Here is a 27,968-nt window from a genome sequence, read left to right as displayed (position 1 = left end):
AGAATTAATATTTCTTCCAACTACATTTTGTACACTAAGTTTAGTTTGTGAGAAAATGAATTGTAAAGTACGACCACAAACTAAACACCCTTTATGGTTTCCAGATGGAGGAGTTAGTATTATTACTGATGCAGATCATAGTTCTATATATTTAATTGTATTGGCTTAGCTGCACCATTAAATCTGTTTTGTAGTTTAAATGCATTTATTGAACTACATTTCCTACCATGCAGTGCCGTTGCGCAGACTCAGAAGGGTTTATTTAGTATATGGAAAGCCGGAAGCGTTACTGTGAAATTGACCGAACGGACTACTAGTTGGTAAAGTTACTCAATTTTATCGTTTGAGTGTTTGGCACAACGATATCAGTTACAAACTATACTGCAGTACATGTAATAATCACAAATTTTATATTAGGGTTTATTTTAAAAAATAGGGGGCTAAATTGGACTGTTGGGCTAGCGAATCAGCTAGCTTAGCTGCGTAGCTATCTAGCCAAGTTGTTAGCATATGGGCCTCTTAATTTTAGATCACAAGTGCACAGTGTATGTATTTAATTGAATTATTCAACTTTAATAGTATACGCTTCTATTGTCCAGCCACTTCCCTTAATTCTGGCCTACGACATGTTTGCAACGAGCTGTAGTGTGAACCGAGGACTGGGTTTGTCAGCTAAACATGCTGACAGCAGCTTGTGTTCATCTCTTGATGAACCCATGATTTTACTTTTCTGCACTGCACATGTACAATGGCAATGTTTCACAGTTATTAGCGACTAAGCAAAAAGCTACAATTTTGGCTTGTAGCTTCAGTGCAGTATTAGGTTGTAACGATGTCCACATAAGGTCTAAACCATTTCTCTAACAATATTTTACATTTGACTGTTCGTCTTTATGATCTCAAAAAATGTATTTACATTTAACCTACTATTAATGACAATCAGTAGTTTAGAACACCCTGTAACACCATGTTTACGTCATTAATCCTATTATATTATAAATTTGCTAGCTCTTTAGTTTTTTGGAGGCTGGAATGGGTTAAACCATATTGATCCAGGCTAAACTGTTTCCTTAGCAATACGGAGCATTTATTTTTTTGCTGACATTGCTGATTGTTTCTATGCCCTGTTAAAAGATTACCATCATATTTGTTCTACATCATAGCCCCATCTGGTGGGTATTTATTACTTCTGCAGCTGTCGTGTTCCTTCTTTCATTCTACCATGGATTCAGCTAAAGGCAACTTTTAGCAATGTATTGATAGGTGATAGACGGCAATGAATACCAATGGCATTTATGAGCATAACTATGCAATAACAGGTTTAAGTTGTGCATTTGATTTGCAACTCACAACGTCCAACTTTTGGGTGTTTCGTTATGCCCAAAATAATATTTTAGAAAAAGTTATTGATATCTTTATTTGCTGGATATTGGTAGGATTACAATCATTTACATAATTATACATCCAGAATCAATGTGATTAACATTTTCCAACAGTATTGATTCTGTGTTGAAACATAGTATATTGTCAGTAAAATGCAACAGTACTAGAAGCTGTTATTGTTGTGACCTAGCCAACAAAACTTTCCTTGAGTATAAAATAATCATAAAAAACTCTTTATGCCAAAAACCTTTTTCAGGATTACAATGGCAGTTTTTCCCACCTGAATGCTTAACATTCGTTTAGCGTGAATGCAGTCCACCCTGAAGTCCTCCTGGATGACCTCCTGATTGTTTTGTAGAGCAGAGATCAGCCATGTATAAAATGCAAGCATTTACCACCCGTTACGCAATATTTTTTTTCGTAGGATAAGTCTTGGATTCTCGTCTCTGATTGGATAGAAGGGCTCTCCTCCAATTGGTTATGGTTAGGGTAAGGGTTAGCCCTAAACTCCCGCAAACAGCTAGGACAAATCAAAACACGATCTAAAGGAGAGCCCTTCTAACCAATCAGAGGCGAGAATCCCAGAGTTATTCTACGAAAAGAAATATCACGCCGTGTGTGTGTGTGTGTGTGTGTGTGTGTGTGTGTGTGTGTGTGTGTGTGTGTGTGTGTGTGTGTGTGTGTGTGTGTGTGTGTGTGTGTGTGTGTGTTTTACGCCCTGGCATATCCATTTACTGCGCTCAATTCAAAGCACACACAGATCGACCAACCTTTCGATCTGTGACAAGGTTGCCGTGCTGTCTGCTTTATGAGCGCTGTATAGTCTCTCTGAAACCGGGGTTTTAATATATATGCGTGTGTGTGTGTGTGTGTGTGTGTTGTTCCCGGCAGGTGTGATGTAATGCCGCCAGAGGCCTGAGCAGGGCAGAGCAGCCATGACGGAGTGCTTCCTGCCCCCCAGTGGCGGCAGCCCCTCGGAGCAGCGGCGGGCTGAGCACCCGGGGGGTGCCGCCCGCACCCCCAGCTCCGAGGAGGTCAGCCCCACCAAGTTCCCCGGGCTGTACCGCACGGGGGAGCCCTCGCCGCCGCACGACGGCCACCACCACCACCACCACTACGAGCCGGCCGACCCCTACCTGTCGGAGGACGACAAGGAGCACGGCAAGAAGAAGAACAAGTTCAAGAAGAAGGAGAAGAAAAGTAAGGCGCGGTGACGTCCCGCTGTCGGGGGTGGTCAGGCATATCAGTAGGTTATTGCAGTGGAGTCGAAGGGCGTCCCTGCCCCGCTTGAAGCTCTCTAACCCTAGCCCGAGTGGTCCGCCTGTGTATTCCTTGAGAAGGAAAACATACGGGGGCATCCCTCCTTTCAGGGATGGCAAGAATTGCAAAAAACACGTAGTGGTATTTTCTAAACTTGAACAACATTAAGTATCGACTCATTACTGTGAGTTGCATTCTGAAATCCACTCAACGATTACCTTAGGATTTAATGTAAAAACTGACGTCATTGTTGTATAAATGGTAAATTCCTATCCTGTTCTTATGCGTGCAGATTCTGTTGATATCTTGGTCAGTTTACTTTCCATGCCTATATTTATCACTCCAACCAGGTCACTGTGGGAGAGCTAGTTCAGTGTAAACCCAGAGTACCTCCTTTTTATTTTATTTTTTTCATAAAAAAGAAAATAGTCTAGTGATTTTAAAGGTGGCAACGACCTCATTAAAAGGGCACTAATTAGGTCTGACTAATGGTAGCTTCTGCGATTAGAGGGTGATGACAGATCCAACAGATAACCGGTTCAGCGAGAGGAGCCTGTCGTGTGCATTGGGAGCTGATGATGCTAATTCAGTAACTGACCTCCTTTTTTATTTTTTCTCCTCCTCCAACTCCCTGTTCTCAAAACCGACCTACTTTCCTGTTTTATTTTCCTTTTCGCTCCTTCTACTCCGGCGCCTCCACCGCAGCTGTAAGGGGGAGATCCGATTCAGCACAAACACGGTGTATGTATCTGCGTTTTCCCCCACTTGTGTTCCTAACCTTTTTGTTTGCTTCCTGCTCCTCCCTGCCTCCAGCCGAAGGCTACGCCGCCTTCCAGGAGGACAGCTCGGCGGACGAGGCCGAGAGCCCCTCCAAGATGAAGCGCTCCAAGGGCATCCACGTCTTCAAGAAGCCCAGCTTCTCCAAGAAGAAGGAGAAGGACTTCAAGGTGAAGGAGAAGGGCCCCAAGGAGCCCAAGGAGAAGGAGAAGGGCCCCAAGGAGCCCAAGGAGAAGAAGGAGGACAAGGACAAGGAGAAGGAGAAGGAGAAGAAGTCCAAGGACCTGACGGCCGCCGACGTGGTCAAGCAGTGGAAGGAGAAGAAGAAGAAGAAGAAGCCGGTCGAGGCGGAGCCGGCGCCGTTGCTCGTGGAGGCCCCTGCGTTCAGGCCCGTCTTCGGGGCTCCCCTGGCCGAGGCCGTCAAGAGGACGGCCCTGTACGACTGCATCCAGCTGCCAGCCGTCTTCAGGGAGTGTGTGGACTACATCGAGAGCTACGGCATGAAGTGTGAGGGCATCTACCGAGTGTCGGGTATGGAGACATCTTTGTTCTGCTCCTCAATGATTGATGATTGGCAGTGGCAGACAGACAGTCCTCTGTATTTATGCTAGAAAGTGTGTGTATGTCAATCGTTAATGTCTGGGTCGGTTCAGTTGATTGTAGGGATGCACCAGAACAGCTTTGTCGCTGTGTATAATTAGTGTCCAATGACAAGTACCATCTCAATACTTTTACTGAACGTTGCAGAATGTGGAGTTTCCTCCTTAATCATGATCTTATTCTACCTTGGAGTTATACTGATGGCGGATCCCTATTGGATTCAACAGCTACTCTCTTCCTAACAGAGGACTCCCATGTCCCAGATCGTGCCCTGACTCTCTCATCCACCCCCCCCCCCGCCAGGTATGAAGTCCAAGGTGGACGAGCTGAAGGCGGCCTACGACCGCGAGGAGTGCCCCTGCCTGGAGGAGTACGACCCACACACGGTGGCCAGCCTGCTGAAGCAGTACCTGCGCGAGCTGCCCGACCACCTGCTGGGCCGGGAGCTGGTGCAGCGCTGCGAGGACGCCTGTGGCCGACCCACGGAGGCCGAGAAGGTGGCGGAGATCCAGAGGCTGCTGACGGAGGCGCCGCCCGGCGGCGGGCTGCTGCTGGCCTGGCTGGTCACGCACATGGACCACGTCATCGCCCGCGAGGCCGACACCAAGATGAACATCCAGAACATCTCCATCGTGCTCAACCCCACCGTCCAGGTAAAACGGAGAGGGGTGGTCTAACGTCGTGGAAGAACTGCTCTTTCTTTGCTTACTTACATTTTTAAAAATGAGTTTTTATTTGGTATCAAACAATCTGTATGGATTGTAATGCACCTAGACTGACTGGAGACTAGGGCCTGACTGAAGACTAGGCCTGACTGGAGACTAGGCCCTGACTGGAGAATAGGACAAGACTGGAGACCGGGTCTGAGGAGGCTAGGCCCTGAGTGGAGGCTAGGCCCTGAGTAGAGGCTAGGCCCTGAGTGGAGACTAGGCCCTGAGTGGAGACTAGGCCCTGACTGGAGACTAGGCCCTGACTGGAGAATAGGACAAGACTGGAGACCGGGTCTGAGTGGAGGCTAGGCCCTGAGTGGAGGCTAGGCCCTGAGTGGAGGCTAGGCCCTGAGTGGAGGCTAGGCCCTGAGTGGAGGCTAGGCCCTGAGTGGAGGCTAGGCCCTGAGTGGAGGCTAGGCCCTGAGTGGAGGCTAGGCCCTGAGTGGAGGCTAGGCCCTGAGTGGAGACTAGGCCCTGAGTGGAGACTAGGCCCTGAGTGGAGACTAGGACTGACTGGAGACTAGGTATCCAGGCTGGACTAGATATTGGGCCTGATTAGAGCTGTTCTCCTGTTGCGGTTCAGATCGGGAACAGAGTGCTGTACATCTTCTTCACCCACGTGAGGGAGCTGTTTGGAGACGTGGTCCTGAGGCCCGTGGTGCGTCCGCTGCGCTGGTCCAACATGGCCACCATGCCCGCGCTGCCCGAGACCCAGGAGAGCATCAAAGAGGAGATCCGAAGACAGGCGAGTCCACACACCACACTGACCCTCAATAGGATCTTCAACAGGACATCACCGGCTGCTACCAAACATTTATTCCACCATGTGGCGTGTGGCGTGTATAGCGGCCACATTTGGTTAGCATTTTCGCCAAGCGACCCTTTCCTGATTCTTGTATATCTGGGTGCAACGATATCTGATAGCTTGAATTAGGGCTGTAATGGTATGGACTAAAATGTACATCATGGTATGATTTGAGGCATAGACGGTAACGGTATTATCAAGGTATGTTATTTTTATCTACTAATTTCGATATGCTTCTGAAGGGGTAAAATAGTGGTTAGGCAGCAAAACGGCATAAAAGAAAATCCAAAATCTTTTCTTAACTAACTGAAAAACACTAATGTTTAATAGTATGGATTTTTCTCCACTTGCTCGCTGACCTTGCAGTATAGTTTTTGCAGTATAGTTTCGCCTGCGTGCTTACGCAATAGCATACTGCCAGTATCGCTGTCAAATCTGTCCCTTGGAAAAGTAACGTTGCGCCGAATTGAAATAGGAACTATGTTTCGTTACCATATTTTCAGTAGTTGTGCGTAACTTTACTTTTTACACGAAAAAGTAGTGAGGTTGCTGTGTTAACGCGTTACTTACTTTGTTACGCGTTGCACCGAACACTGTCTACCGGTCACACCGGCCTCACGGTAACGTCAATATCCATACCGTAGCGCAAATTCACACGTTGTACTTTCTATAGCGTTTATACCGTACACCACTAGCTTGAGTTGAATTGATGCACTGTTACAATGCAGCGTCCTGTATAAAGATGACCTCCTCTGGCTGGCCATGTGTCTGCTGCCAAAACAAACATCTGCGCTCATGATAACTGGAAAGACTTGGGTCTCTCAATTAGGTTGACAGGGTGCTGGAAAGGAATCGGAAATGATGTATCATTTGCACACACATGCACATGCACACACACACACACACACACACACACACACACACACACACACACACACACACACACACACACACACACACACACACACACACACACACACACACACACACACACACACACACACACACACACACACACACACACAGGCTGTTTGTAATCCCTCATCAGAATCAGATATACTTGAACGATCCCCGGGGGCAATTGGCTAATTGCTTCGGGTAGGGGGGCACCATTGAAAGAGCTAAAAGCCGACTTGTACGTGTGTGTGGTCAGGAGTTCCTGCTGAACTGCCTGCACAGGGACCTGCAGGCCGGCGTGAAGGACCTGTCCAAGGAGGAGCGGCTGTGGGAGGTGCAGCGCATCCTGACCGCCCTCAAGCGCACACTGAGAGAGGCCAAGAGACAGGCGAGTCCAGGACAGGATTTAGTTTTTTTTAGTTTGTTCGTTTGTATTTGTTAGGGACAGATGCAGCTCATGTGGATTGTGCACAATCCAGCCGAAAAACATCATAACGTTTAATAGCTTTAGCTCATTTCCAATGCCCGTCGCTAGAGGGGCCTTTAAAATAACATGCATAAAAATATACAGCCAACCCATTCATCCATCTCTGTTCTACCATTCATTCGTCTATATATCCATCCATCCCTATATGCAATAACATGTTCACATACTAGCCTTCCATTCCCTAATCTAGTCCTATACATTGCACATACAATGTGCAATGTACGGATGAGTCCATATAATGCATCTACACATCTGTTACCTTTTGTAATGTCTTTTGTTTCCTATGTCTTCTCTATAAAGCATTCCTCGTTATGAATAATATGTGCTGTTATATTATATTGTGGGATCTAATAAAACTATACCAACTATTTCAATTACTGAGGACTCAGATCTATGTTTAGAAACAGAGCTCAGTTTCTATTTCATAAAGGAAAAGTTAATTACAGTTACAATAGTTTATTATTTTAGTTAGATACAGCACTGAAGTTGTCAAAGCTTGTGAATAAAATGTGATAATAACATGGGTACAATAGACGTTACTTTTATTTATTTTTTAATGCACAAAACTTGTATTTACTGGTTCCTTTTACGTAGGAGTGCGAGAGCAAGATAGCCCAGGAGATAGCCAGCCTATCTAAAGAGGATGTTTCTAAGGAGGAAATGAACGAGAATGAGGAGGAGGTCATCAATATCCTTCTTGCACAGGTAATGATGCACACATTCTAATAATAATGATGCATGGTATTTGTATAGCGCTTTTCTCCCACTCGATGGTAAAAAAACAAACAAGCAACCAATAAAGAAACAAAAATAAATGCAAAGTTGATGTGTGCGGGGAGTGCTCTAAAGGTAATGAACCGCCCTGGATGGGGCATATCTTGTCTCTTTTTATCAATAAACATCTATTTTCCTGCATCACCTATCAGTGGCAAGGGCTGTCCTCAGCGCAAGCCGTTCATCGACAGCGTCCTTTACAGAGTAACTAGGATTCGGTTTGCTTCACAGAATAGCTCTAAACACGTGCCAGCAGATTTTAAATAATTGTAACATTAGGACGGACTAAAGTGTTTCCCTAAACCCTTGGTGAGGGTGAACAGCGCCACCCGACCACACCATCAATATCTGTGCTCGTCCGTCCGTCCTGCATCCGGGTCTCATTCCGCCCGTGGTCTCCGTGGTCGTGTGTTCCTCAGGAGAACGAGATCCTGACGGAGCAGGAGGAGCTGCTGTCCCTGGAGCAGCAGCTGAGGAGACAGATCGCCACCGAGAAGGAGGAGATCGAGAGGCTGAGGGCCGAGATAGCAGACATACAGAGGTACTGTTCCATACAGAGGTACTGTTCCATACAGAGGTACTGTTCCCTCAATTAGATAGCCCACACACAGAGGTACTGTTCCATACAGAGGTACTGTTCCCTCATTTAGATAGCCCACACACAGAGGTACTGTTCCCTTATTTAGATAGCCCACACACAGAGGTACTGTTCCCTCATTTAGATAGCTGCGATACAGAGGTACTGTTCCCTCATTTAGTTATATTTTTTATCATGGATGATGTTGTGTTTTTATGCTAGCTGGGTCCTGAATGTGGAGTAGGTCAAATGTTGGTTGTTTCAGGGAATCAATCTTTCCGGTCAATCCCATCCGTGCCCGTGGCAATTTCATCTTAATGTTGCGGACTAAACAGAGTGGGAAATGCCCACTTCTGCATTTCAATCTTTGTCTTTACAATGCTCACTTGCTTGCTTGTTGTTACACATAAGAAAGCTTTAAAGGATGATGTATAATGTATTATGCATTCGTTACAAGTTCCCTTCACCTAGAACAGTTTCCACTGTGTTCAAACAAGTATTTTACAATACCAGGCTGCCCTGGAAATGTATCCTTTTAGGGAAAAAGCCACTGGGTCTTTTTTTGACAGCACAAAGACCACATGCCGGCAATGCCATCAAGTGAAATACAATCATGTTGAGTCAATGGACGTGGCTGTACTTCTTTAGATTATGACAAAAGTGAAAAGATTCTGGAGATATATTCATCATTGCCCTTATAGTACAGTGTTCCATGAACAGTTATGCATTTGAATTTTGGTTGATATTTGTAGTGCCAACCAAAAAAGAAATAGAATTGTGTCGTTTTCACGAAGCGCACAGAGCACGATTATTTATTTATTTGACAGGGACAATGCACAGCTCATTAGCAGTACCAGAGTAAACTATAAGCTAATTTCCATCAATAGTCCCTGGGCAGGAAACAGGATAACATCTCGGTCAAAAGGGAAACCTAACACTGAAGTATAAAAACAATAAAACAACATTTTACAACAGTAAAACACAACACAATACAAACAATAAAATCACAAAATTTAGACCACAACAACAACAAAATCACAACATTGGGACATGTAGCGGCAACTATTGCTTTGCTGGCTTCGTATGGGACTCCTCTGCGTTGTCCCTACCCCGCCATGTGATTTGGGCTTTGGAGGTGATAGCAGAATCCTCAGCCTAAAGGGCTGGGCGATCTGGCCTAAAACTAATCGTTTTTTTTCAAACCAAACCCGATTATCGGTTTGAATCAAATGTATATTTTTTTAAGTGTGAATTATTTTTGAAGATTAACAATGATTAACCAAAGCAAAATTGGGTTGACACAGACTTTAGGCAAACTCTAAGCACTCACTTTTTCAGCGCATGCTGCCATGTTGACATTTTACTCTTCAAAAAAAACAAACATTTATTGACCATAAATTCGAATTATGATTAATATTCTATGAATCGCCCAGCTCTAGCTGAAGTGCTGTGCACTTCTAAAGCCCTGCATGGCTCCCTGTCTCCAGCCGCCAGCAGGGACGCAGCGAGACGGAGGAGTACTCCTCTGACAGTGAGAGCGAGAGCGAGGACGAGGAGGAGCTTCAGCTCATTCTGGAAGACCTGCAGAAGCAGAACGAGGAATTGGAGGTGAGTGGAGAGAGGGCTGCGGCCTATGCGCTTAAGGTTATTGCATTGATGGTTTCTGATATGCTCATGTGGGTGCCAGGGTGTGGGTGCCAGGGTGTGGGTGCCAGGGTGTGGGTGCCAGGTTGTGGGTGCTAAGTTGTGGGTGCTAGGTTGTGACACCATCGCAATAAAGGAGATAGTTCCGTCTGCTGTTATTTTTCGTAGTGAGGTTTGATTCCAAAATATAAGTGATTTAATGATATACAATAGACATCAAAGTGATTTGCACTCAGACAGATGGAAATAGCATGAACTCGAATCACATGACGTTCCTTTGATCGTACAACCGATGTGTTGTGTTAAACGCTCTCCGGCCTTGTCTATCTTTCTTTCTTTCTTTCTTTCTTTCTTTCTTTCTTTCTTTCTTTCTTTCTTTCTTTCTTTCTTTCTTTCTTTCTTTCTTTCTTTCTCTCTTTCTCTCTTTCTTTCTTTCTCTCTTTCTTTCTTTCTCTCTTTCTTTCTTTCTCTCTTCCTTCCTCTCTCCCTCTATCCCTCTCTTCTTCCCTCTCTCCCTCCCTCTCTCCTTCCCTCCCTCCCAAGAACAAAAACACCCACCTGAACCAGGCCATCCACGAGGAGCAGGAGGCCATCCTGGAGCTGCGTGTCCAGCTACGCCTCCTCCAGAGCCACAAGCTGCAACAGGAGCAGAGCGCACCGTCCGCCGTCGAACAGACGCCGCCCGCGGCTCCGCCCAGCCCCGAGTCCCGCGGCGAGGAGCCTACCGCCAAACGCCCCACTGCCGCCGCCGCCGCCGCCGCCGCCGCCGCCGCCGCCGCCACAACCCCCGCCACTGCCGACCCGGCTGTCGCCGCCGTTCCCGCCAACGGGAAAGCGTGCAAGGAGCCGTCCAAGCCCTCACCGAGCAAAGACAGGCGTGAGGCCAACATGTGAGAGGAAGGGGGGGGGGGGGTGGTGGTAGGATCAGAGGTCACGTGTTCTTCTACCACGGCGGTGGCTTTGAGCCGCCGTACGTGTGTCGGTGCTGGTGACAGCGGCCTCACACAGACCACTGGTGGGGCCCCGAATGCATTCAAAGCCTCCTTGGAACCATGGGCGTAAAAGATTAGGCCGATGTCGCAAAGCCAACAGGAAATTACCTTTTGGTTCGCTCAGCATTTTGAGTATCTCTTAAGTAAAACCAACCTCTCCCTATCTTCTTGTCTGTCCTTCTCGCTCAGTGCAGCAAGATAGGGCATAGAATGATGATATTATGCCATAACTGGACAAGTTTCCCACGACAACCACTAAGGGTCACTCAAAAGAGCTCTGTGATAAATGATGACTTCATTGTTGATCTGTGTATTATATATTTAAATAGTGCTCTGGGTGTGATGGAAGAATTTTGTTTGTTTTTTTCAACTGCATTGATTTTAATTAACTGGCTTTTTTATTAATATATAAATGTATCTATAAATATATTGTAGTTATTGTATTTGATTGGTTGTTGGAACTGCAAATGAAAATAAACGTACCTGACCATAGGACAAAAAGACATGTCCGTTAAATGACAAAAGTGCACGGCTCACTGCTACATGTATATAAAAAACGTTCAATAATTGAGTCAGGTAAATCTGCTCGGGCATCTATTTGTTTTTTTAACCATCACCTCCTGTGAATATATTTTTTGAAATTCCTTCAATGCATTCATGAGACAAATTAACCTTTCTCTGTTACATCAGTCTTAACAAAAAAAACAGCTCCCATCTGAAATGCTGATTCAACTTAATGGAATGCTGACGCGTGTCTTGTGATGACAAAATATACGAAAACGGATTAGTCTAAGAATTAATGCTGATTTTTTTTCTCTTTCATAGATTCAGTTGCAAGTTTGTTTGTGAAAGTCAATCATTCATAGTAACTGTCCATTGCGGTAGTACTGTGGTATTCTGTTGTATCTGTGATATGTAAAGCTAAGGCAAAGCCTACTTTATGTATATAATGTAACATTTTGGAAACATACTGTATTTTTCAGCTCTTATTGTCTTACATTATTTGTATTATTACTGATCTTCATAGTGTTTGCTAGTGGGATTCTCCCGGCATTAGACATTGGCTTATCAAAGCAATCACTTTTTCGGTAATCACAATTACTTCGTTAATCTCTTGTGATTGAAACCGGTTAATACTAGAAGGAAATCATGCGCTTCTCATAAAAGTATTTTCATATGATCCCAGGCTTTTGAAGCTTATTGTTGCAGACAGATTAATACTGTGAAGAATAAAGTGACAACCCATGTGAATTATTGTGTTTATTTGCTCTTGATAAACTCACTGGCTAGTAAAATGCTCAGATAGATGTTCACGTATGTAAACACACAAAAGAGTACGCTTGGTTTATTCCAACATTCCAATTCCCTATGCTTCCTCATACCTGCTCGTATGCCCACCGTCCCCCCGGTAAATAACTAAACCATAGACAAAACAGAATCAACTAGATGAGTGAGGTGAAGGGCAGGGGCATCAGCACAGACGCAGAGCGTAGAACCACGTGACCGTGAGACTCTGCCCCTCCTCCGGCTGAGTTCCGTTATATTCCATTATGTTAAAGATGGTCACTCTTGTCTAGGGGCTGGGATCCTTTTTTGTTATCCAAGAAAAGAAAATCATGGCTGGACAAAGGCATTAAGCACATCTTCAGTGATATGATCTAATTGCTTTAACATGGCGATAAGGGAGCTCAAGGTCTGTCTTTTGGGGGTAAGTTTTCATGTTTCAAGATAAGTTTGCAACCTCTTTTTCTGTGCGCCTACCGCTTCTCGATAGCAGCATAACGTTGAAACATCAATCGACGTATTACTTTCGATTGATGTGGTGAAATTTTTCGAATCTGTCAGAATGTTGGTTTTTCGTTCATTTCCGTATTTTTTAAAAGTTAGGAAAACATATCTGATCTCTGATGATGGTTCGCCCACGAAGGCTATATCGGGTCTATCGGTCATTTGAAGAGGCTAATATGTCCCTCTTAAACATCTGTTAGGTTGGTTTGGACTAGCTTTATTTATATTTTTAATCAACTGGACTCGTCTCTTGATGACTGTCTCTCTTTGCATTTTTGTAAGAGTTTTCGTTTTCCACCATGACGTCATCATCCGGCTAGTTGCAACAAGAAGATCGTTTGGTTCTTGCTGTGTTTGCAAATTCGTGGTTTTTAAGTGTGCTTTGTGGCAAGGAGCCTAACGTCACCCACAACGGTGCTAGAAATAAGATGATACAAGGCGAAATGAAGAAGTACTACACCAAAACTATTTTATGTGCCTCATAGCCTATATCCAAAAACCTACGACAAAAGTGTAATGACCAATAAATCACGTTTTCACTTTTGCAACGTTTTCGTTATTTTTTTTAGGACACAGGAGTTGGAAAGTCAAGTATTGTATGCCGTTTCGTGCAAGACCATTTTGACCACAACATAAGTCCAACGATCGGGTAAGACAACGACACTAACATTATTACTCGGGTGTCCCTCGGTATACGACGCTGAAGTTGGCATCCGATTCGCAGCATCCGATTTGGCTTGAAAACCACTTAGAATCTTCAAATTAGTATTAGTCATGTGTAGGCTATCAATCAATTTACGCCGCAGATATGCCTCATATGGTCAAATTATGGACCATAGGCCATCCTATATCGTCAGCCTGAATCGTATACAGAACATGGTCAGGCATGCATCCTATTTACATAAAGGACTTCATCTTTCCTTATGCATTTATTGTATACATACTACCCTGCTTATTCCGCATGGAACTATCCATAGACCATAATTGAGAAAACAAAGATTCCATAAATGCTTTTCTGAGAGGTTCTGACTGTAGGACCTTATATCATTAAGGGGGTATTCTCTAATGATAATTATTTTAGGCATAGGTAGAGGGATAATATCTGAGTGAGAGAGAGAATGTTATTGTGTTATGTTCTACTATCATATGTTCTATTGTTTCCGAAAAATGGGGAAGCAGGTTATATCTGTAGGTTAGTAAAAAATAAGTTCCCTCGGAAAAAGTAGTCAATACTCAATCAAAATCTGGTTTAACATTAAATAAAATCATGTTTGCAATTCATCTAAGAATGCAGGATGGAGAAACTAGAATAATATATATTAAGGCACACTTTCAATGCATTATTATCAGATAATTATTCTTTGTGTTTCACAGTGCGTCGTTTCTCACCAAGACAGTGCCGTTTGGGCAGGAACTCCACAAATACCTGATCTGGGACACTGCTGGACAGGAAAGGGTGTGTTCTTCATAACAATAACAACACATCAACTCATTTTTAAACAAGACATGAGTTTGAGTTCTCAATTATTTCAGATTATTTACGTATTCGTACATTGTTAGCATACTTATATAGAATATATTACAGAATACATTTTCACTGTCCTTGTCTAAATTGTCTTTAGATCGTGGATTCATGACTAGGCAGAATGCTGTTTAAAGTATGATCATTTATCTAGGGGCTAGGTTACTTTGATAATTCATTGTTGAAATGCAGGAGATTGAATTAAAGTTCTAATGTGTACACAAATACTTGCTATATTGCTTGATATCTTTCTCTTAAATAATATGATGTTTCTTTTCTTAGTTCCACTCGCTAGCTCCTATGTACTACCGTGGTTCGGCCGCTGCAGTCGTCGTCTATGACATTACTAAACTGGTAAGAGCAACGTTACGATCCTTATCTCAAACCGACACGGAAGTGGTCACCCTGAACAGAGTTTTGGAGATAACTAAACTGGTACAGCGACGTAGTGATCCTTATTACAAAACACCCAGGAAGGTCCACTCTCTACCATGTTTTCAGTTGGCTACGATCCATCCGTAATGAACGTAAACAACGAAAAGTGAACGCGTATTTTGCCATTATAAGCTTAACATAATCACAATCAATCAGTGTTTGGATAATGCGTCATAATATCTCAGATCTGAACAAATTAACATGCTCAAATCTCCATGCTCAAATCCATCATATTATACCACCAGGTTTAAGTTTGATTAGTCATTACAAGCTGTGTTGAAAATCGGTGGTAATCGGCGGTATAATATGACACCTTTAAGCTCTCCCCTCATTTGCTAATTTCCTCCACTTCCAAGGACTCCTTCCAGACCCTGAAGAAGTGGGTGAAGGAGCTGAAGGAACATGGACCGGAGGACATTGTTGTTGCCATAGCCGGGAACAAAAACGACCTTGGAGACATCAGGTGGGATCTTTTTTCTCATTGCTTTAAACTGGGATCCACGACCACTTGTTTGGTTGAGGTGTGTTGGTTCCTAGGTCTATTTTGGACTTAGAAGAAGCATTTCTGCTTTACTCTGCAGTCTTCAGTCTTTTTCTGTGACACTACTTTTTAGTTACATTCTGTACCATCCAGCACAGGTGCCATTGTCATTGAATGTGTTAACTTCTAAGCTGGCCATCTGCCCACATCTATATCTAATTAGCTTTGATAGCCCTCAGGGTCAGAATTGCCAATGTTTTGTTTTTCTCCAGTAGACACAGACACACATAGGTCAAAACCCCCACACACATATTGTGAGTTGTTTCCTGGTTATCTAGGGTCACATCTCTACTGGAGCTTCCACCCCTCTAGATCTAAGTGGTTTTCTATTGCAATGCAAAATCTATGAACAATCTTTTGCTTGCCCCACATGGTTTCCGTTAAACTGAGTTTGGATCAGGTCTCATGGGTCTCAATCAAACCCCACTTAATCAACACAATTATTTGTGATTGCAGCTTTAACCGCAATGTGTTTATCAAAAAACTGTATTGAGACCTATTGCAACAGCTTCCTAGCAGAGCTAAGTTAACCTCCAATCAGAACCTGAGTTGGGCAGGAGGGGAGACAAACTAAGAGAGAGGTTACGTTCACATCAAGGGTTGAAACCTAGCCTGTTCCTCACTGGGGAAATTCTGCACAACAGAAATGTATTTACTCTCACTGTTTCCTCTTTCTGTGTATTGTCTCTCTCTCTCTCTCTCTCTCTCTCTCTCTCTCTCTCTCTCTCTCTCTCTCTCTCTCTCTCTCTCTCTCTCTCTCTCTCTCTCTCTCTCTCTCTCTCTCTCTCTCTCTCTCTCTCTCTCATTCTCTCTCTCTCTCATTCTCTCTCGCTGCTGTACAGGGAAGTGCCGATGAAGGAAGCAAAGGAGTTTGCAGAGTCCATTGCGGCAATTTTCATTGAGACTAGTGCTAGAAACGCTGTCAACGTTGAGGAACTTTTCCAGAAGATCAGTAGGTTTCCTGCATTCTATTCTATTCTATTCTATTCTATTAACATCGATTCAGAGTCCCTCACCATCTTCCAGTCCCATCCCAAGACCCATCTCTTCTCCTCTACCTACTCCTAGAACCCCCCCCATCAACTTTGCATTTCTTTCTGTTTATTCATTTATTTGTTGTATTGTCCTCTGTGAAGCACTTTCAGTGCGACAAAAGTGCTATATACATCCAATTTATTATTATTATTATTATTATTATTATTATTATTATTATTCTATTTTTGACTAATTCTCAATTGTGCACTTAAAGCCTACTCTGCGACGTCACACGTGTTGTATGGCGCCCATGACCTAATCAAGGGCCTTTCCCATATTTTCAGGCAAGCAGATCCCACCCCTGCAAAACCCAGATGTGGAGAGCAACGAGTCTTTCAAGCTCACCCAACAACCCCCACCGTCCACTAGGAGGTGCTGCTAGACTATCAGCACCTCCTAGTGGAGCGTTGGGGGGATGAATTCGTGGAGATGGTGAAGTGTCCTAACCCCTCCGGCCCTCGAACCCTTCACCATCTCCACGAATACATCCCCCCCCCCCACCGCTCCATCCGCTATGCATGCAGGCAGCAACACACACATTCCTTGCTTCCAGGAGAAGGGAGCAGTGGACACCAACTGTCTGGCCTTGCAGAGAACCAAGGTATCACGCTGATTGCTGGGTATTTTTGTGTGTGCGTGTGTCTGCGTTTTTGTGTGTCTGTGTGACAAGAGTATTGATTCACATTCAATTGATTCACATTCAGTTGTTTGTCTCCCTCCGGTGGTTTCATATATGAACTACAACAGGATGTTTTTAAATGACCACACTGCTGTATTTTTGTCTTGCCATAAGCATTTAACATTCCGTTAGCTTGCATGCATAGCTGTAGGATTGGTGTAAATGTACTGGTTTATCTGGTTAATTTTGGTTGCTGTAGTATTGAACATATCTCATTTAGTATAATTGTTATTACAAAACATAACTTTAAATGCTAAATAAGGTACTTTAAGCAGAAGACAACATTTTAAATGGTTGGAATGTCCATTGTATACATTTTACATTGATTGACCTTGCACTGTGTCACTCAATTGTTGGGTGATTTGGTTGGATTTATTGGAGCTATTAATGCATCTAATTATTGACATTTAGCGGAAAAGGGCTAGCATACAAATCCCTAACCGCTTTCCATTCCAATTGGTCATGTGTTCATCACGTCATCCATCTCAAAAACATTGATTTTTTTATACAGTGAAAATCCTCTTGTGGAACTGTACCCTGGTATGGTCACAACAGAGGCATTGGGGTTATTGCACAAAAGTGATTCATTCTTATGCATAGTGTCAATGCATGAAACTTAATTATCAGTGCCTTATTATTGGAAGACTTTATAACAGCACTTTTTCAACAGATAAAACATTTTAGAATTAGGGTCGGGTTATGTATCTTTTTTTGGATGGATCTTTACAAATATACTAAAATGCTTACTCTCCCAATTTTCAATGGCGATTCCAATCTGTGGTAGACTTTATTTTATCATGATACCTACCTTAATATTACAGAAAGATCTAATGCAACTATCTAACTTCCTTCCTAACTTCTATTTGCCAGAGTGTTAAAGTTAATTCCACACAAGTGCCCTTACTAATGACATGTTGTTTACTGGGGATAGCAGCGCATAATAATAAAGGATGCATGTATTTGAGCATTTACAGAGTAAAACACAAATCCGCCCTGAAGGTACAATTTAAGCCATTCAGTATGTCAACATGTTATCTTGTATTCTCAGAAGACCAGATTGAAAAATGTATCTGTGTAATAAAATGTAAATAATATTTCTGGCTATGGCTATCCTCTTACAGTTCCGGCTATCAGTTTTTACTAATTTCATGTCATCACGGAATTACACTCAATACTCAACACTCAACAGTAGACAGCACACAGAAGATAACACCTCCTTGCGTTTCTACTTTTCATGCAGAATAGTCTTAGAGAAGCATTCTAGTGTTGAATGTTTTGGCTACCTTTTGCATCACAGATCCATACAGCTGTAAGAATATTATTTTTTATTAAATATGAACAACTAATATAGACCCTGGATGATCTTATTTTATGCACACCAAACGACAACTCATTACAGCAGTTGGCGGCGTCGCCAACACAGCGAACGCGCAACTAGGTCGCGCACGCGCGCGCTCAAGTATTTGGACCCACATGCTCGTTCGCAGAGCTCAGTCAGCATTTGACTCAGTAGTGGCAAGGGATCTAGGATTTCCACTTGTCAGTGGCTCCCCGATATCGCATTTAAGTGCATCCCCAAGCTAAAATGTCAAAGTTGGAGCAAGTTCTGATTCTTGACCCCCCTGCCGACCTGAAATTTAAAGGTATGTACGTGTGCTCGTCGGTCTAATAGCATGTCGTTGGTAGTACAGTTGGAGCGTTACCATGGTATAATGATTTAACACTCCCTTCGCTGAGTTTCCTAGCTGCCTGGCTAACCTTAGCTATCGTTCAGCGCCATTTTAAGCTAGCAGAGGAGGAAGCGGGCCCGTATGGATCCTCGAGCTGTAGTGACGTGGACACCTGGACATACGCTCCTCTCGCAGGCTTGACAGTCGCATCCAGAGGGATGATGAGCGGCAATGTTTTGTGACGCCCATGAATTTAAAACAAGAAGAGACGTTGGCAGATATATCTTCCATTCCTTTATAAAAGCACATACTGGGGCACGAATACCATCTCACCCCAGTCTTGGTAGCACAGCCTGTTAGCACGATCAATTTGTTACCTCAATTGGATTTAGGCTTTTCTCCTGAAAAAGCAGTGTCTTATTAATGAGTCACTCGTTTGATTGCCATTAAACGTGTGAAGAGGAACTTTAAGCTATTGAAATGAAGCCTCGGAGCAGTACACTGCTTACAAGTGTTGGCCACAATTGTACTGCAAACTTAGCTTCCCCGTGATCATTATTTAATTTAACCTGGACATTTACGAGGGGTTAACTTGTATAACAAATGAGTTAATATCACGTTTTCAGAGCCAGCCACATCAAATCATTATGAATGATAAATTATGAATTAGTGTGGTTGTTTAACCTATGATATGTCAGTGGGAGCTAATGTTTAGCTAGCTAGCTAACGTTGACCAGCCGTCTCTCTTTAACCAGAATTAAAGTTAATATTTACACTACCTAGCCTTTTTTGTTCTATTTACTTGTAGTCCAGTTACAGAGAAAAGACAGTCGATGTGTCGTGAGAACCAAGTTAAGTTATTGCTCCTCTGGTACTACCTTACTCCACTTGTTACGTGTCCATTGCCAGTCATGAATAAGTAGTTGACTAGCCCTTAAGCTAACTCCATCCAATGGACATTGTGAACAAATGGACATATGTCAGTTCGATTATGACCAGCAGTACTATATAGTGCCATTCATGTTGCTATGTTTAATGTTGGAATCGCGAACCATAAAGAAAGTAATTGAGTACAAATGACCCTGCGTTATTTCGTCTGCCACACAATTTCCGATTTCTGTCACTGAATTCCGTTGAATTGAGCTGGCCAAATTGACCCACAGTGTTATCTATACAACCTCTGTGAAGTGCTTTTGTATCAGCAATGAATCAGTTCACTCGATTGTAAATATTTGGATGATGAAGGTGGAGGTGAGATGAAGGAGGTGAAGGTAAAAAACAAAGTGCTGTCCAATAAATGGGAGTAAGAATCCTTCAGAGGATCTTGCGTTTTGTCACTCGTTGATATAACGGCTCAAAAAGCCGTTGGTTTGTTATCTTATCTTGAACCTCCTTATTTTTCATTAGAGACATGTCAATATAGAAGTCTCTATGTAATGATTGTCACATGGTTGACGTTACCTTTCCTTTCAATGCATTTAACCTTTACCTGCAATAGTGTGACACATGGTCATGACTCCATGGTCATGACACATGACCATGGAGAAGTCGAGGCAAATTGAACATGCGGTTTCTTCTGCCAAATCATCAATCAGCTGGTCAGGTCACCACTTGCAATAAGTGACTTTAGTGAGTTTGTAGAAAATGTTGTCCTAAACAAAATAGTTGCTACCCCATTTGTACTAGCGGCTTGTTCTAAGAATCTGAAGCTATGTCAAACGATGACAATTGCTAGTCCAAGATGACAGAATTGTTGACGTTTTATTCAAAGACAAGGAGTCAATAACTTCTGACAGGTTGTCCCTGAGGCAAGACGATATGGGCAAGAGGATGGTTGGCCACAGCTCATCTTGGGTTCCAGAGATTGAGCTAAATTTGTCTGTATATCTTGGAGCTGCCCTGCTTTAGAGGTTCTGCTGGGATTCCTCCAGCAAGCTGGAGGGGGCAGCCTTCCTTTCCCTGCTTGTTATTTTTAGTGTCCCACTTGCCCGGGGGACCTTAACTCGGCAGAGATGAGAGGGACGAGGTAGTGCGGCTTGAGGAAAGGTTGCACCTTGCAGTGAATACACGTGTGCACACTACGTGGGCGTCTCGGCACGGTGTTCAGAGGCTTTGTCTTTTTTAAGCTTCATACGAGTCCTCTTGGTAGGCCTATACACTGAATATTATAATCTTTAATCGTAAGGCCATGGCTTGGTTTTTGAGGGATCAATTGTTGATGTGAACAGACTGGAGACCTGCTTAATTGTATTTGCGAAGCACACGGAATCAATGAGCTAATTTCCATGTCTGGATCTTTACAGTATTACATCTTAATTGATTGGCAGGGTCTACTTTTCAATTGCCCTAATCACTCGTATTCAACCTTCATGTAACCCTCCATCTCCATCCAAGGAATCGTAGATATTGCTTTCACTTGGTAAGTTTAGTCAAAGTGAACAAACCCAGGTACCACACCAGAGCTGACCATTGGCTTGGTTTGCGTGTGAATACCTCTTCGTTGCGCACCTATGTTGCTGCAAGCAGAACTCCTTTCCAGTCCTTAAACTGTACATGTTGGCCTTCACTGGGTGGGTCGTTTCTGAGCTGGTCATGCATTGCGTCTTATCTCGGAGCATAGGGTGTGGAGAATGGCCCTTGTTCGCTCCGTATTTGAGCATACAGGTCCTAACCTTCCCCTGCGCAAGCGAACAAATATGTTAACGAAATGAGGGTAAAGTATGGATGGACACAAATACGACATGCCTATTCATTGTTGCGTGAGTCATTATCCGGTGATACTCCCACACGCATGGGAGAAAAATGACAAATGGTTGGTTAGGTGAACATTTTTATTTATGAACTGTTTATTGTTTCTCAACAGTAGATGAGTGTACGTAGAGCAATTAGGGCATGCTGATTCCATCCAGTGTGTTTTGAAGTATTTTGGCTACCACTACCTCGTCGGTTTATTGAGTTAGAGGCGGCTTTCAATGATCAGAAATCAAGTTTCCCTGGTCCAACATATTTGTATAATAAGATGAGGTCTAAAATGAATCTTTTTTTGAAAATGTAATAATGTATAAACAGAGCATAATTTAATATATTAAGTAAAATCCGAACTTGTTCTATCCAGCACAACTAAGTGTTACTACTGATGTCGTAGTCTGGTGCGTACTACATAATACACCTCAAACCTCTGACTCAAACATCTGTTTGAGTCCATTCTCATTCCCTAATGGCTTTGCATTAGTACCAATATAAACACTAAATGCAGGCAAATGGTATTTTAGTTTGTCACTTGTATCAACATAAGAATATTTGTTGTTTTTCCCTTCAAGAGGACAATGTTGATCAGACTGAATTAAACATGACGGTACACAATATATTATTACCTAATGTTCCATGTCCTTGATCACGGGTCATGTGTCCTTGGCTAACTTGCAGCTTATTTTGAAGCTCCTGGGCTAATTGTTGTGATTGAGTTTCGGGTGGCTTATGATTCAATGTTTTGGACAGGCCATGGTCCATCGAAGCAGGCCCATTATAGCTGGGCTTGTCAGTCACTAGTTCAGGTCAGGGCCTAATGTGAAGCAGACCCTGTCACAAGATGGAGAAGGCTTAAAGTCTTCCAATATTTGTGCCGGTCCAGGCAGCCCTTCATTTCCAAAGTGGGCATTAGAGTAGACATCTTTATGATTTTGGGCACAGAATAAGAAATGAAATCTTGATTTGAGCTTGCTGCTTGTCTAACTTAGCTGGAGGAAACATCTCAACACAGCGTAGGGTGTCAAGTTGTCATGTCATTCGATTCTGCCACGTTGTTCTGCAGGTTTTTAATGTTAAAAAATTATTCAAATTCAGAAAGTATTTAATGGGAAGACGGAAAATTCAATACTACTGTGTTATGCCGTTTAACCGCAAAAGAAAAGCCCACCATCTTGTTCCGTAATGGGACCCATTCTCAAGCTAAATCGTGTTTTAAGGAAGTGATTTAATAGTAGGAGCCAGGCATATCATGTATCATGTATGGTAAATTCAGTCCTTCATTTACAGTAAAACTAGCCAGACACGTCCAGGTACTGTTTGTAGTACCCAACAAATGAATATGTCCCTTTTAAGAATCTTAAGTTAAACGACATAAAGGCTATATGCAACACTTTCCTTGGACATTATCTGGAAAATGTAATTCTCCAACGCCTTTTCAACGATGTGTAGACATTTAAGTTATTTGTTGTCCAGTTGTTGAGAAGTAAGGCTCGCCGTTAACATTACTATTGGTATCCAGTGGTCGGTATTGGCGCATAGTATCCATTTTTATTCACCATCCTTTGTTGTGAAGGTGAATCTGAACTGTGTATGCTGTGAAATGGATTCCATTTTCTCTAGCACTGGCTCGCTACGTGCACACGGTCCATGTATTATTAATTAAACTTTTCTTCTGCGATCCTCTTTCCTGCAGGTCCCTTCACAGATGTCGTCACCACAAACCTCAAATTGAAAAACCCCTCAGACAGAAGAGTATGTTTCAAAGTGAAGACGACTGCGCCGCGTCGGTACTGTGTACGGCCGAACAGCGGAGTCATCGAACCTGGAGCCACCGTCACCATCTCCGGTGAGTAGTGGCACCTCATCCCTATAACCTCGCAGCTTGGACATCTGTTGGATGAATGGTGCAAAAGAGAAACATTTCTGCTGGTTTTCCCTGTGTCTTACTTTTACTTCAGGCCTAGAATAACGTAACTTATAATGGCTTTGAATGTCTTGGCATTGCCTTTATAAATCAATTATTTGATAACATAATGAGGGTATACCCCTTTCAATTATTGCATTTTTGTAGGCTGGAAATCAGTGGGCGAGGATCAGGTGCTGTAAGAGTGTGGGAAACCATTTTTTATCAGTCATTTTTAAGTGTGTCTATTATGCAGAAATGCAACCTTGCTGATAATCAATCAATAGTCCACCTAAAACCTCACACAAGACTTGCTAGTGCCCAAAATACTTAAGATCAACCCCTGTTTGTAACACTAGCTATTTAAAAAAAAAAATTCCCTTACGGTAGTTTGAAGCAAACACGTGCCCTCTGTTGCTTTTCATAAAGAATCTACCAACACCGATATACACACCTGTATTTTTAATATGTATGCACCACTGGATACAGGTTGGTCCTTCCAGAGGGCTTGTAGAGAATCTGTATAGAGTAGTCTACAGTGAAAGCACATCGGATATGGGTCCCACCCTGTTGGGTCTGGTGAGTTAAAAGAACCACAGCTTGCCACATCAAGAACGAACAGTGGTACAGTCTGTATGTTGATCAAGTGAAGATCACATGATATATTTTGTAATGAGTAATGCAGTAACACCGTGATCCAGAAATTTAAAAGCAAGATCAGAATGGCTGAGAAGGAAACAACTGTCAGTTTTGTCAAAGTGTGAGTGGTCTTCAATAAATGTAGAACATTGATAAATAATGATCACTGTCCTTGAACATTTAAATATATAGAGCCAATATGGGTTTGGCAAAGATTGGATTGTGTGAAGTTCTAAAACCATCCAGTGAGACAAATCTAATGTAATGAAGGAATCTAGAAAAGGGAAACCAGCCTTTCTTCGCAGAAACAAAAATGATAATATGGTATGATTCATGTTATCAGCCATTCTCCTCTTTGTTGTGCAACCGGTCCCTGAGAACCAGACCGTAGTACAGCAAGGGTTGGGAAGGCCTTTGTTTTCAGGATGCCCAGCATGTAGACTCTGTCCTGCAGTTTGAGCCTTTTGATTGGATTTACAACAAATGTAAACACTCCAAAGAAAATGTTGGAGTACATGCAGTACATTAAAAAGGCCAACAAATGAATGATTTGTTTAAGAAGAAAACAAAGGCGTGTTTAATAGGTCTTGTACATACATGCCATGTCCCGCATGAGAAACGCTGTGGAAGTTTTAAACATTACAATTTCTCCCCATCATCAACATTACTACCAAAACAATAACCAACATTCCTATGCTCCTAAAATGGAGTTTGTCATTGAGATTGGACGTCGCAATCTACACGCCCAATAGCATAGTTCTCCTTTTAAGAGCTCCAGGTTTAGTTAAATGGTTATAGTTCATATTTTCTTTCGGTATTCGGTCGTGAAAGCTGAAACGACACAGCATGTTTGTAGCAAGGTAGAATGAAAAGCACCATAAACGACAGATGGTATTTTTGCTTGTACATTTAACGTTGATTTGTACTTTTGATTAGAAGTGTGATTTTGATTAGGTCCCTGTGTAAAATGGGATGTTTAAATAGATTTGTTTTTGTGTTTCCTTCACAGTTATGCTACAGCCCTTTGATTACGACCCAAATGAGAAGAGTAAACATAAATTCATGGTTCAAACAATCTTTGCCCCAGCAAATGTGACCGACATGGATGCTTTGGTAAGTGGCTTTTATTTACTATTGCTTTAAATAATCTTCCACACAAGAAATGTAAATTTTTAGCTTACTCTTTTAAATGAGTCTCCAAATGCGGTTACACTTTTAAATCAGTTTCCAAAAGTAAATCAGGTATTCATGTTTTGCAAAAATGTTGTCAAACTGCATTCTCCGCTTGTCTCGTTTGGTATGGCTGATGCGAAACCTACTAATCTTAACCGCGTCGGTCTTGAAACATTCACTGGATGCACTTTTTTTCTTTTGTTTTCACCACTTCCTGTAGTGGTAGAGATACTGAGGTAGATGTAGTCAACGGATGCGTCACGCCAACATTTGCGTATTACTGTGTTCCACTATTGTCCACCAGATGTCAGCAAATACTCAGGTCTACATTGAGGCGCACAAGCTCTGGACTGTAGCTCTCTGTCTATAGCTTGCATCACTTGATTTGAAAGCTAAATATAAAATCAATAATAACAGGAAGTGCTTCATGAGGATGATAGTTTTTCTTTGACCTTTGTGTGATTCCTTGGAAGCCTGATTTTTGGACTATTTATGCATGTCCTATTTTCCAATAGTTTGCTACGCCCAGTGGGTGCCATCTTAGAGATGTATGTGGTTATAATGACTTTGTAACCAGGATGTTATGGTCTCGCAGAAAATAGAGTTTGCATTACCTCTAATAGACGGGAGTTATGTTTTTGTTTTGTTTTTTTTGTACCTGTCATGTGTTTGAAAATATGCCGGCTGAAAATGTGCAGAGATGCAGTGGCTTTCTTAATTGTGAGAAAACCACAGAGAAATTCAAGGTGGCGTAGAATGTAAATTGAAGGCAGGCAGCACACAAGTGTGTGTTTCTCTGCGAGCATGTGCTGCGATAGAATCCAGCTGCTAGCAGTTTGGCTTGATGAATAACATTGCCGTTTCTCTCCTCCACCAGTGGAAAGATGCGAAGCCCGATGATCTCATGGATTCCAAGCTGCGATGCGTCTTTGAGCTTCCTTCTGAAAACGATAAAGTGGTAAGCAAGTCTCTTCAGATGGAGGGAGTAGTCTACAGATTGAAGTGGATGACGTCTATGTGTACACAGACTTAATTCAAGGTCCCGACTACAAACCCACCCGCACTTGAGAGGTCTAAACTCTGCTAAGATGGTGATTTATTTTACTGTGAAGTATGGACCTCAAACATCTAATGACAAATTATTTATTATTAGAGAAGCTAGCTTTATGATTTTCATTATAACCATTACATTATTTGGCATTTTACCCAATGCCATTTTAGGGCAGTAGAAAATAATACCTTACAGTTTATAAGACACTGGGATATTAGCAGGTAGGTTCCCAATCTGGATTGCCATGACCCCCTCTAGCTTCAACTGTCGGTTAAGGCCTCCTTGATTTTAGGGGTTTTATACATGGGTACCCTCACTTAGAATGTAAAATGACACCAGATACTTTCGTCAAGCACTTCAAGTTTACTTTTTCAATTGCATACGTGTATAGGAGAGTATTTCCTACCACTAAAGTGGCCTTTGTGTAGCGAGAGACACGCAGACGTTAATCATGTTGTGATCAGTTGAGAACAGACGCCTTCTTCAGAGGAGCAGGAGCAGAGCTAGCTACCGCGTTCAGACAGGCCAGGGTCTCCAGCATGCAGGACGAACCGCGCCCGCTGGCCGTCCCTGCACTCTACAGCAGCCGTTATGGGCTACCCGGCGGCGACTACTGGTGGGGCTCCAGGACTGCCCCTGTCCACGGAGCTAGTGTCAGGCTGATGCAGCAGAAGGTCTGTTTAATGGTCAGGGAGGCTTTGAGACGCAGGTCAGGGGTAGGTTGACACTTGAACGTGAGAGTCAGGTAGTCGCCAATACAGGGTTTATCCTATGACCGTGTATGGATCCATCTAGGTTTCTAGAAGCGGAGTTTGGGACTGCTTTACTGTTGTGCCCGATTTTTTTGCCCCCCCCTTTCTGCTTTCTTGTACTCCATGCCCTCATGTTGTTTGGTCGTGCAAACAAAGCCACATCAGACAGAGGTCTTGGAGGAAGATTTCCTCCCAGCGCTCTCTGATGTGGCGAGGCCATACTCGCTGGCCCAGGCTGCCCATGACACTATTCCCCCCCCCCCCCCCCCCCCCCCCTCTCTGCCACACTGTCTGGATCTGTCTTTCCCCACTTGGGCCCCTGGCAGCGCTGAATCTGACTTCATCTCCCCCCCGAGCAGAACGACGTGGAGGACATCAAGGCGACCCCGGTGCTGAACTCGGCCAAGTCTGACGGGCCCCTGTCCTCCATGGCGGCGGCCAAGCCCAGCGGAGGAGCCCCCGACGACCCGGAGATGAAGAGGGTGATGACCGAGTGCAAGCGGCTGCAGAATGAGATGAGCAAGATGGCGGAGGAGAACATGAAGCTCAAGGTTGGGAGGCCGCGGCTGAACGGCACCATGCAAACGCCTCCAGAGCGCTGGTTGCTAATGTGTTCCCAATGGGGGTTCTTTATATTAAAGTATATTGTTGGCGTTAATCCTAACACTTTGATGCCAAACGAATATAAATGGTGGCCTTTTATTATTTATCATTCTGGTGTGTATACATCTTTGTTTGTAAATGTCCCATTGAGTTGTCTTCTCTGTTTTTATAGGACGACGGCGTCAGGATGAGAAAAGCAGCCCGCTCAGACCACATGACCTCAAACTCTAGCGCCCTCCTGGGCCGAGAAAGCAGCAGCAGCACCACCTCCCTGCCCTCCCTCCTCGTTGTGATAGCGGCCATCTTCATCGGTTTCTTCCTAGGGAAGTTCATCTTGTAGACTGGGAGACGCATGCCAGCCGTATCCCCCTGCCCCCCCCCCTGCCTCCCCCCCCCCCCCCCCCCCCCCCCCCCTGGCCCTCCCCTCCTCCAACCGCCCCCGGCTCCGTAATCATTAATGGCCGGGGAGGGACCGAGAAGTCTTTTCTGTTGACTTTGCCATATCATTGGTTGTGCGGTCGCC

General features: G+C 43.4%; 3 protein-coding genes across 5 annotated transcripts; all 3 read left to right on the top strand.

The window, feature by feature from the left end:
• Nucleotides 1-104: 104 nt before the first annotated feature.
• Nucleotides 105-12,157, top strand: ralbp1 (ralA binding protein 1). Of its 3 annotated transcripts, none has more exons than XM_056596398.1 (10): nt 105-320; nt 2,275-2,583; nt 3,457-3,951; nt 4,324-4,673; nt 5,314-5,475; nt 6,689-6,820; nt 7,514-7,624; nt 8,113-8,252; nt 9,758-9,878; nt 10,458-12,157. In XM_056596398.1, exons 2-10 carry the CDS (start codon nt 2,319-2,321, stop codon nt 10,806-10,808), a joined length of 2,127 nt encoding a protein of 708 aa, XP_056452373.1. In that variant the 5' UTR covers nt 105-320; nt 2,275-2,318; the 3' UTR covers nt 10,809-12,157. The 3 variants fall into 3 exon arrangements, with proteins under 3 accessions (XP_056452373.1, XP_056452374.1, XP_056452375.1); XM_056596399.1 differs by having other exon boundaries at nt 109-320; nt 8,113-8,234; XM_056596400.1 differs by lacking the exons at nt 9,758-9,878; nt 10,458-12,157 and adding an exon at nt 8,325-9,751 and having other exon boundaries at nt 111-320; nt 8,113-8,270.
• A 264-nt stretch (nt 12,158-12,421) lies between these two features.
• Nucleotides 12,422-18,000, top strand: rab31 (RAB31, member RAS oncogene family). Its single transcript, XM_056596403.1, has 7 exons — nt 12,422-12,614; nt 13,264-13,343; nt 14,069-14,150; nt 14,499-14,570; nt 15,008-15,114; nt 16,035-16,144; nt 16,512-18,000. The coding sequence occupies exons 1-7, from the start codon at nt 12,579-12,581 to the stop codon at nt 16,607-16,609; spliced, it is 585 nt and encodes a 194-aa protein (XP_056452378.1). The 5' UTR covers nt 12,422-12,578; the 3' UTR covers nt 16,610-18,000.
• A 396-nt stretch (nt 18,001-18,396) lies between these two features.
• On the top strand, nt 18,397-27,828 carry vapal (VAMP (vesicle-associated membrane protein)-associated protein A, like). Its single transcript, XM_056596401.1, has 6 exons — nt 18,397-18,549; nt 23,018-23,170; nt 24,876-24,979; nt 25,917-25,997; nt 27,202-27,393; nt 27,618-27,828. Exons 1-6 carry the CDS (start codon nt 18,492-18,494, stop codon nt 27,783-27,785), a joined length of 756 nt encoding a protein of 251 aa, XP_056452376.1. The 5' UTR covers nt 18,397-18,491; the 3' UTR covers nt 27,786-27,828.
• The last annotated feature ends 140 nt before the right edge of the window (nt 27,829-27,968 follow it).

Source organism: Gadus chalcogrammus, chromosome 8 (genome assembly GCF_026213295.1).
Source record: "Gadus chalcogrammus isolate NIFS_2021 chromosome 8, NIFS_Gcha_1.0, whole genome shotgun sequence".
Lineage (NCBI taxonomy): Eukaryota > Metazoa > Chordata > Actinopteri > Gadiformes > Gadidae > Gadus > Gadus chalcogrammus.
This window is presented reverse-complemented; position numbering and strand designations above follow the sequence as displayed.

Excerpts from the sequence above, each read along its gene's own strand:
- ralbp1 (XM_056596398.1), top strand. The coding sequence starts at position 2,319 with ATGACGGAGTGCTTCCTGCCCCCCAGTGGCGGCAGCCCCTCGGAGCAG. Across the intron at positions 4,674-5,313 it reads TGCTCAACCCCACCGTCCAG|ATCGGGAACAGAGTGCTGTA; the intron begins GTAAAACGGAGA and ends GTTGCGGTTCAG. Across the intron at positions 5,476-6,688 it reads AAGAGGAGATCCGAAGACAG|GAGTTCCTGCTGAACTGCCT; the intron begins GCGAGTCCACAC and ends GTGTGTGGTCAG.
- rab31 (XM_056596403.1), top strand. The coding sequence starts at position 12,579 with ATGGCGATAAGGGAGCTCAAGGTCTGTCTTTTGGGG. Across the intron at positions 12,615-13,263 it reads TCAAGGTCTGTCTTTTGGGG|GACACAGGAGTTGGAAAGTC; the intron begins GTAAGTTTTCAT and ends TATTTTTTTTAG. Across the intron at positions 14,571-15,007 it reads TCTATGACATTACTAAACTG|GACTCCTTCCAGACCCTGAA; the intron begins GTAAGAGCAACG and ends TCCACTTCCAAG.
- vapal (XM_056596401.1), top strand. The coding sequence starts at position 18,492 with ATGTCAAAGTTGGAGCAAGTTCTGATTCTTGACCCCCCTGCCGACCTG. Across the intron at positions 18,550-23,017 it reads TGCCGACCTGAAATTTAAAG|GTCCCTTCACAGATGTCGTC; the intron begins GTATGTACGTGT and ends TCTTTCCTGCAG. Across the intron at positions 23,171-24,875 it reads AGCCACCGTCACCATCTCCG|TTATGCTACAGCCCTTTGAT; the intron begins GTGAGTAGTGGC and ends TTTCCTTCACAG.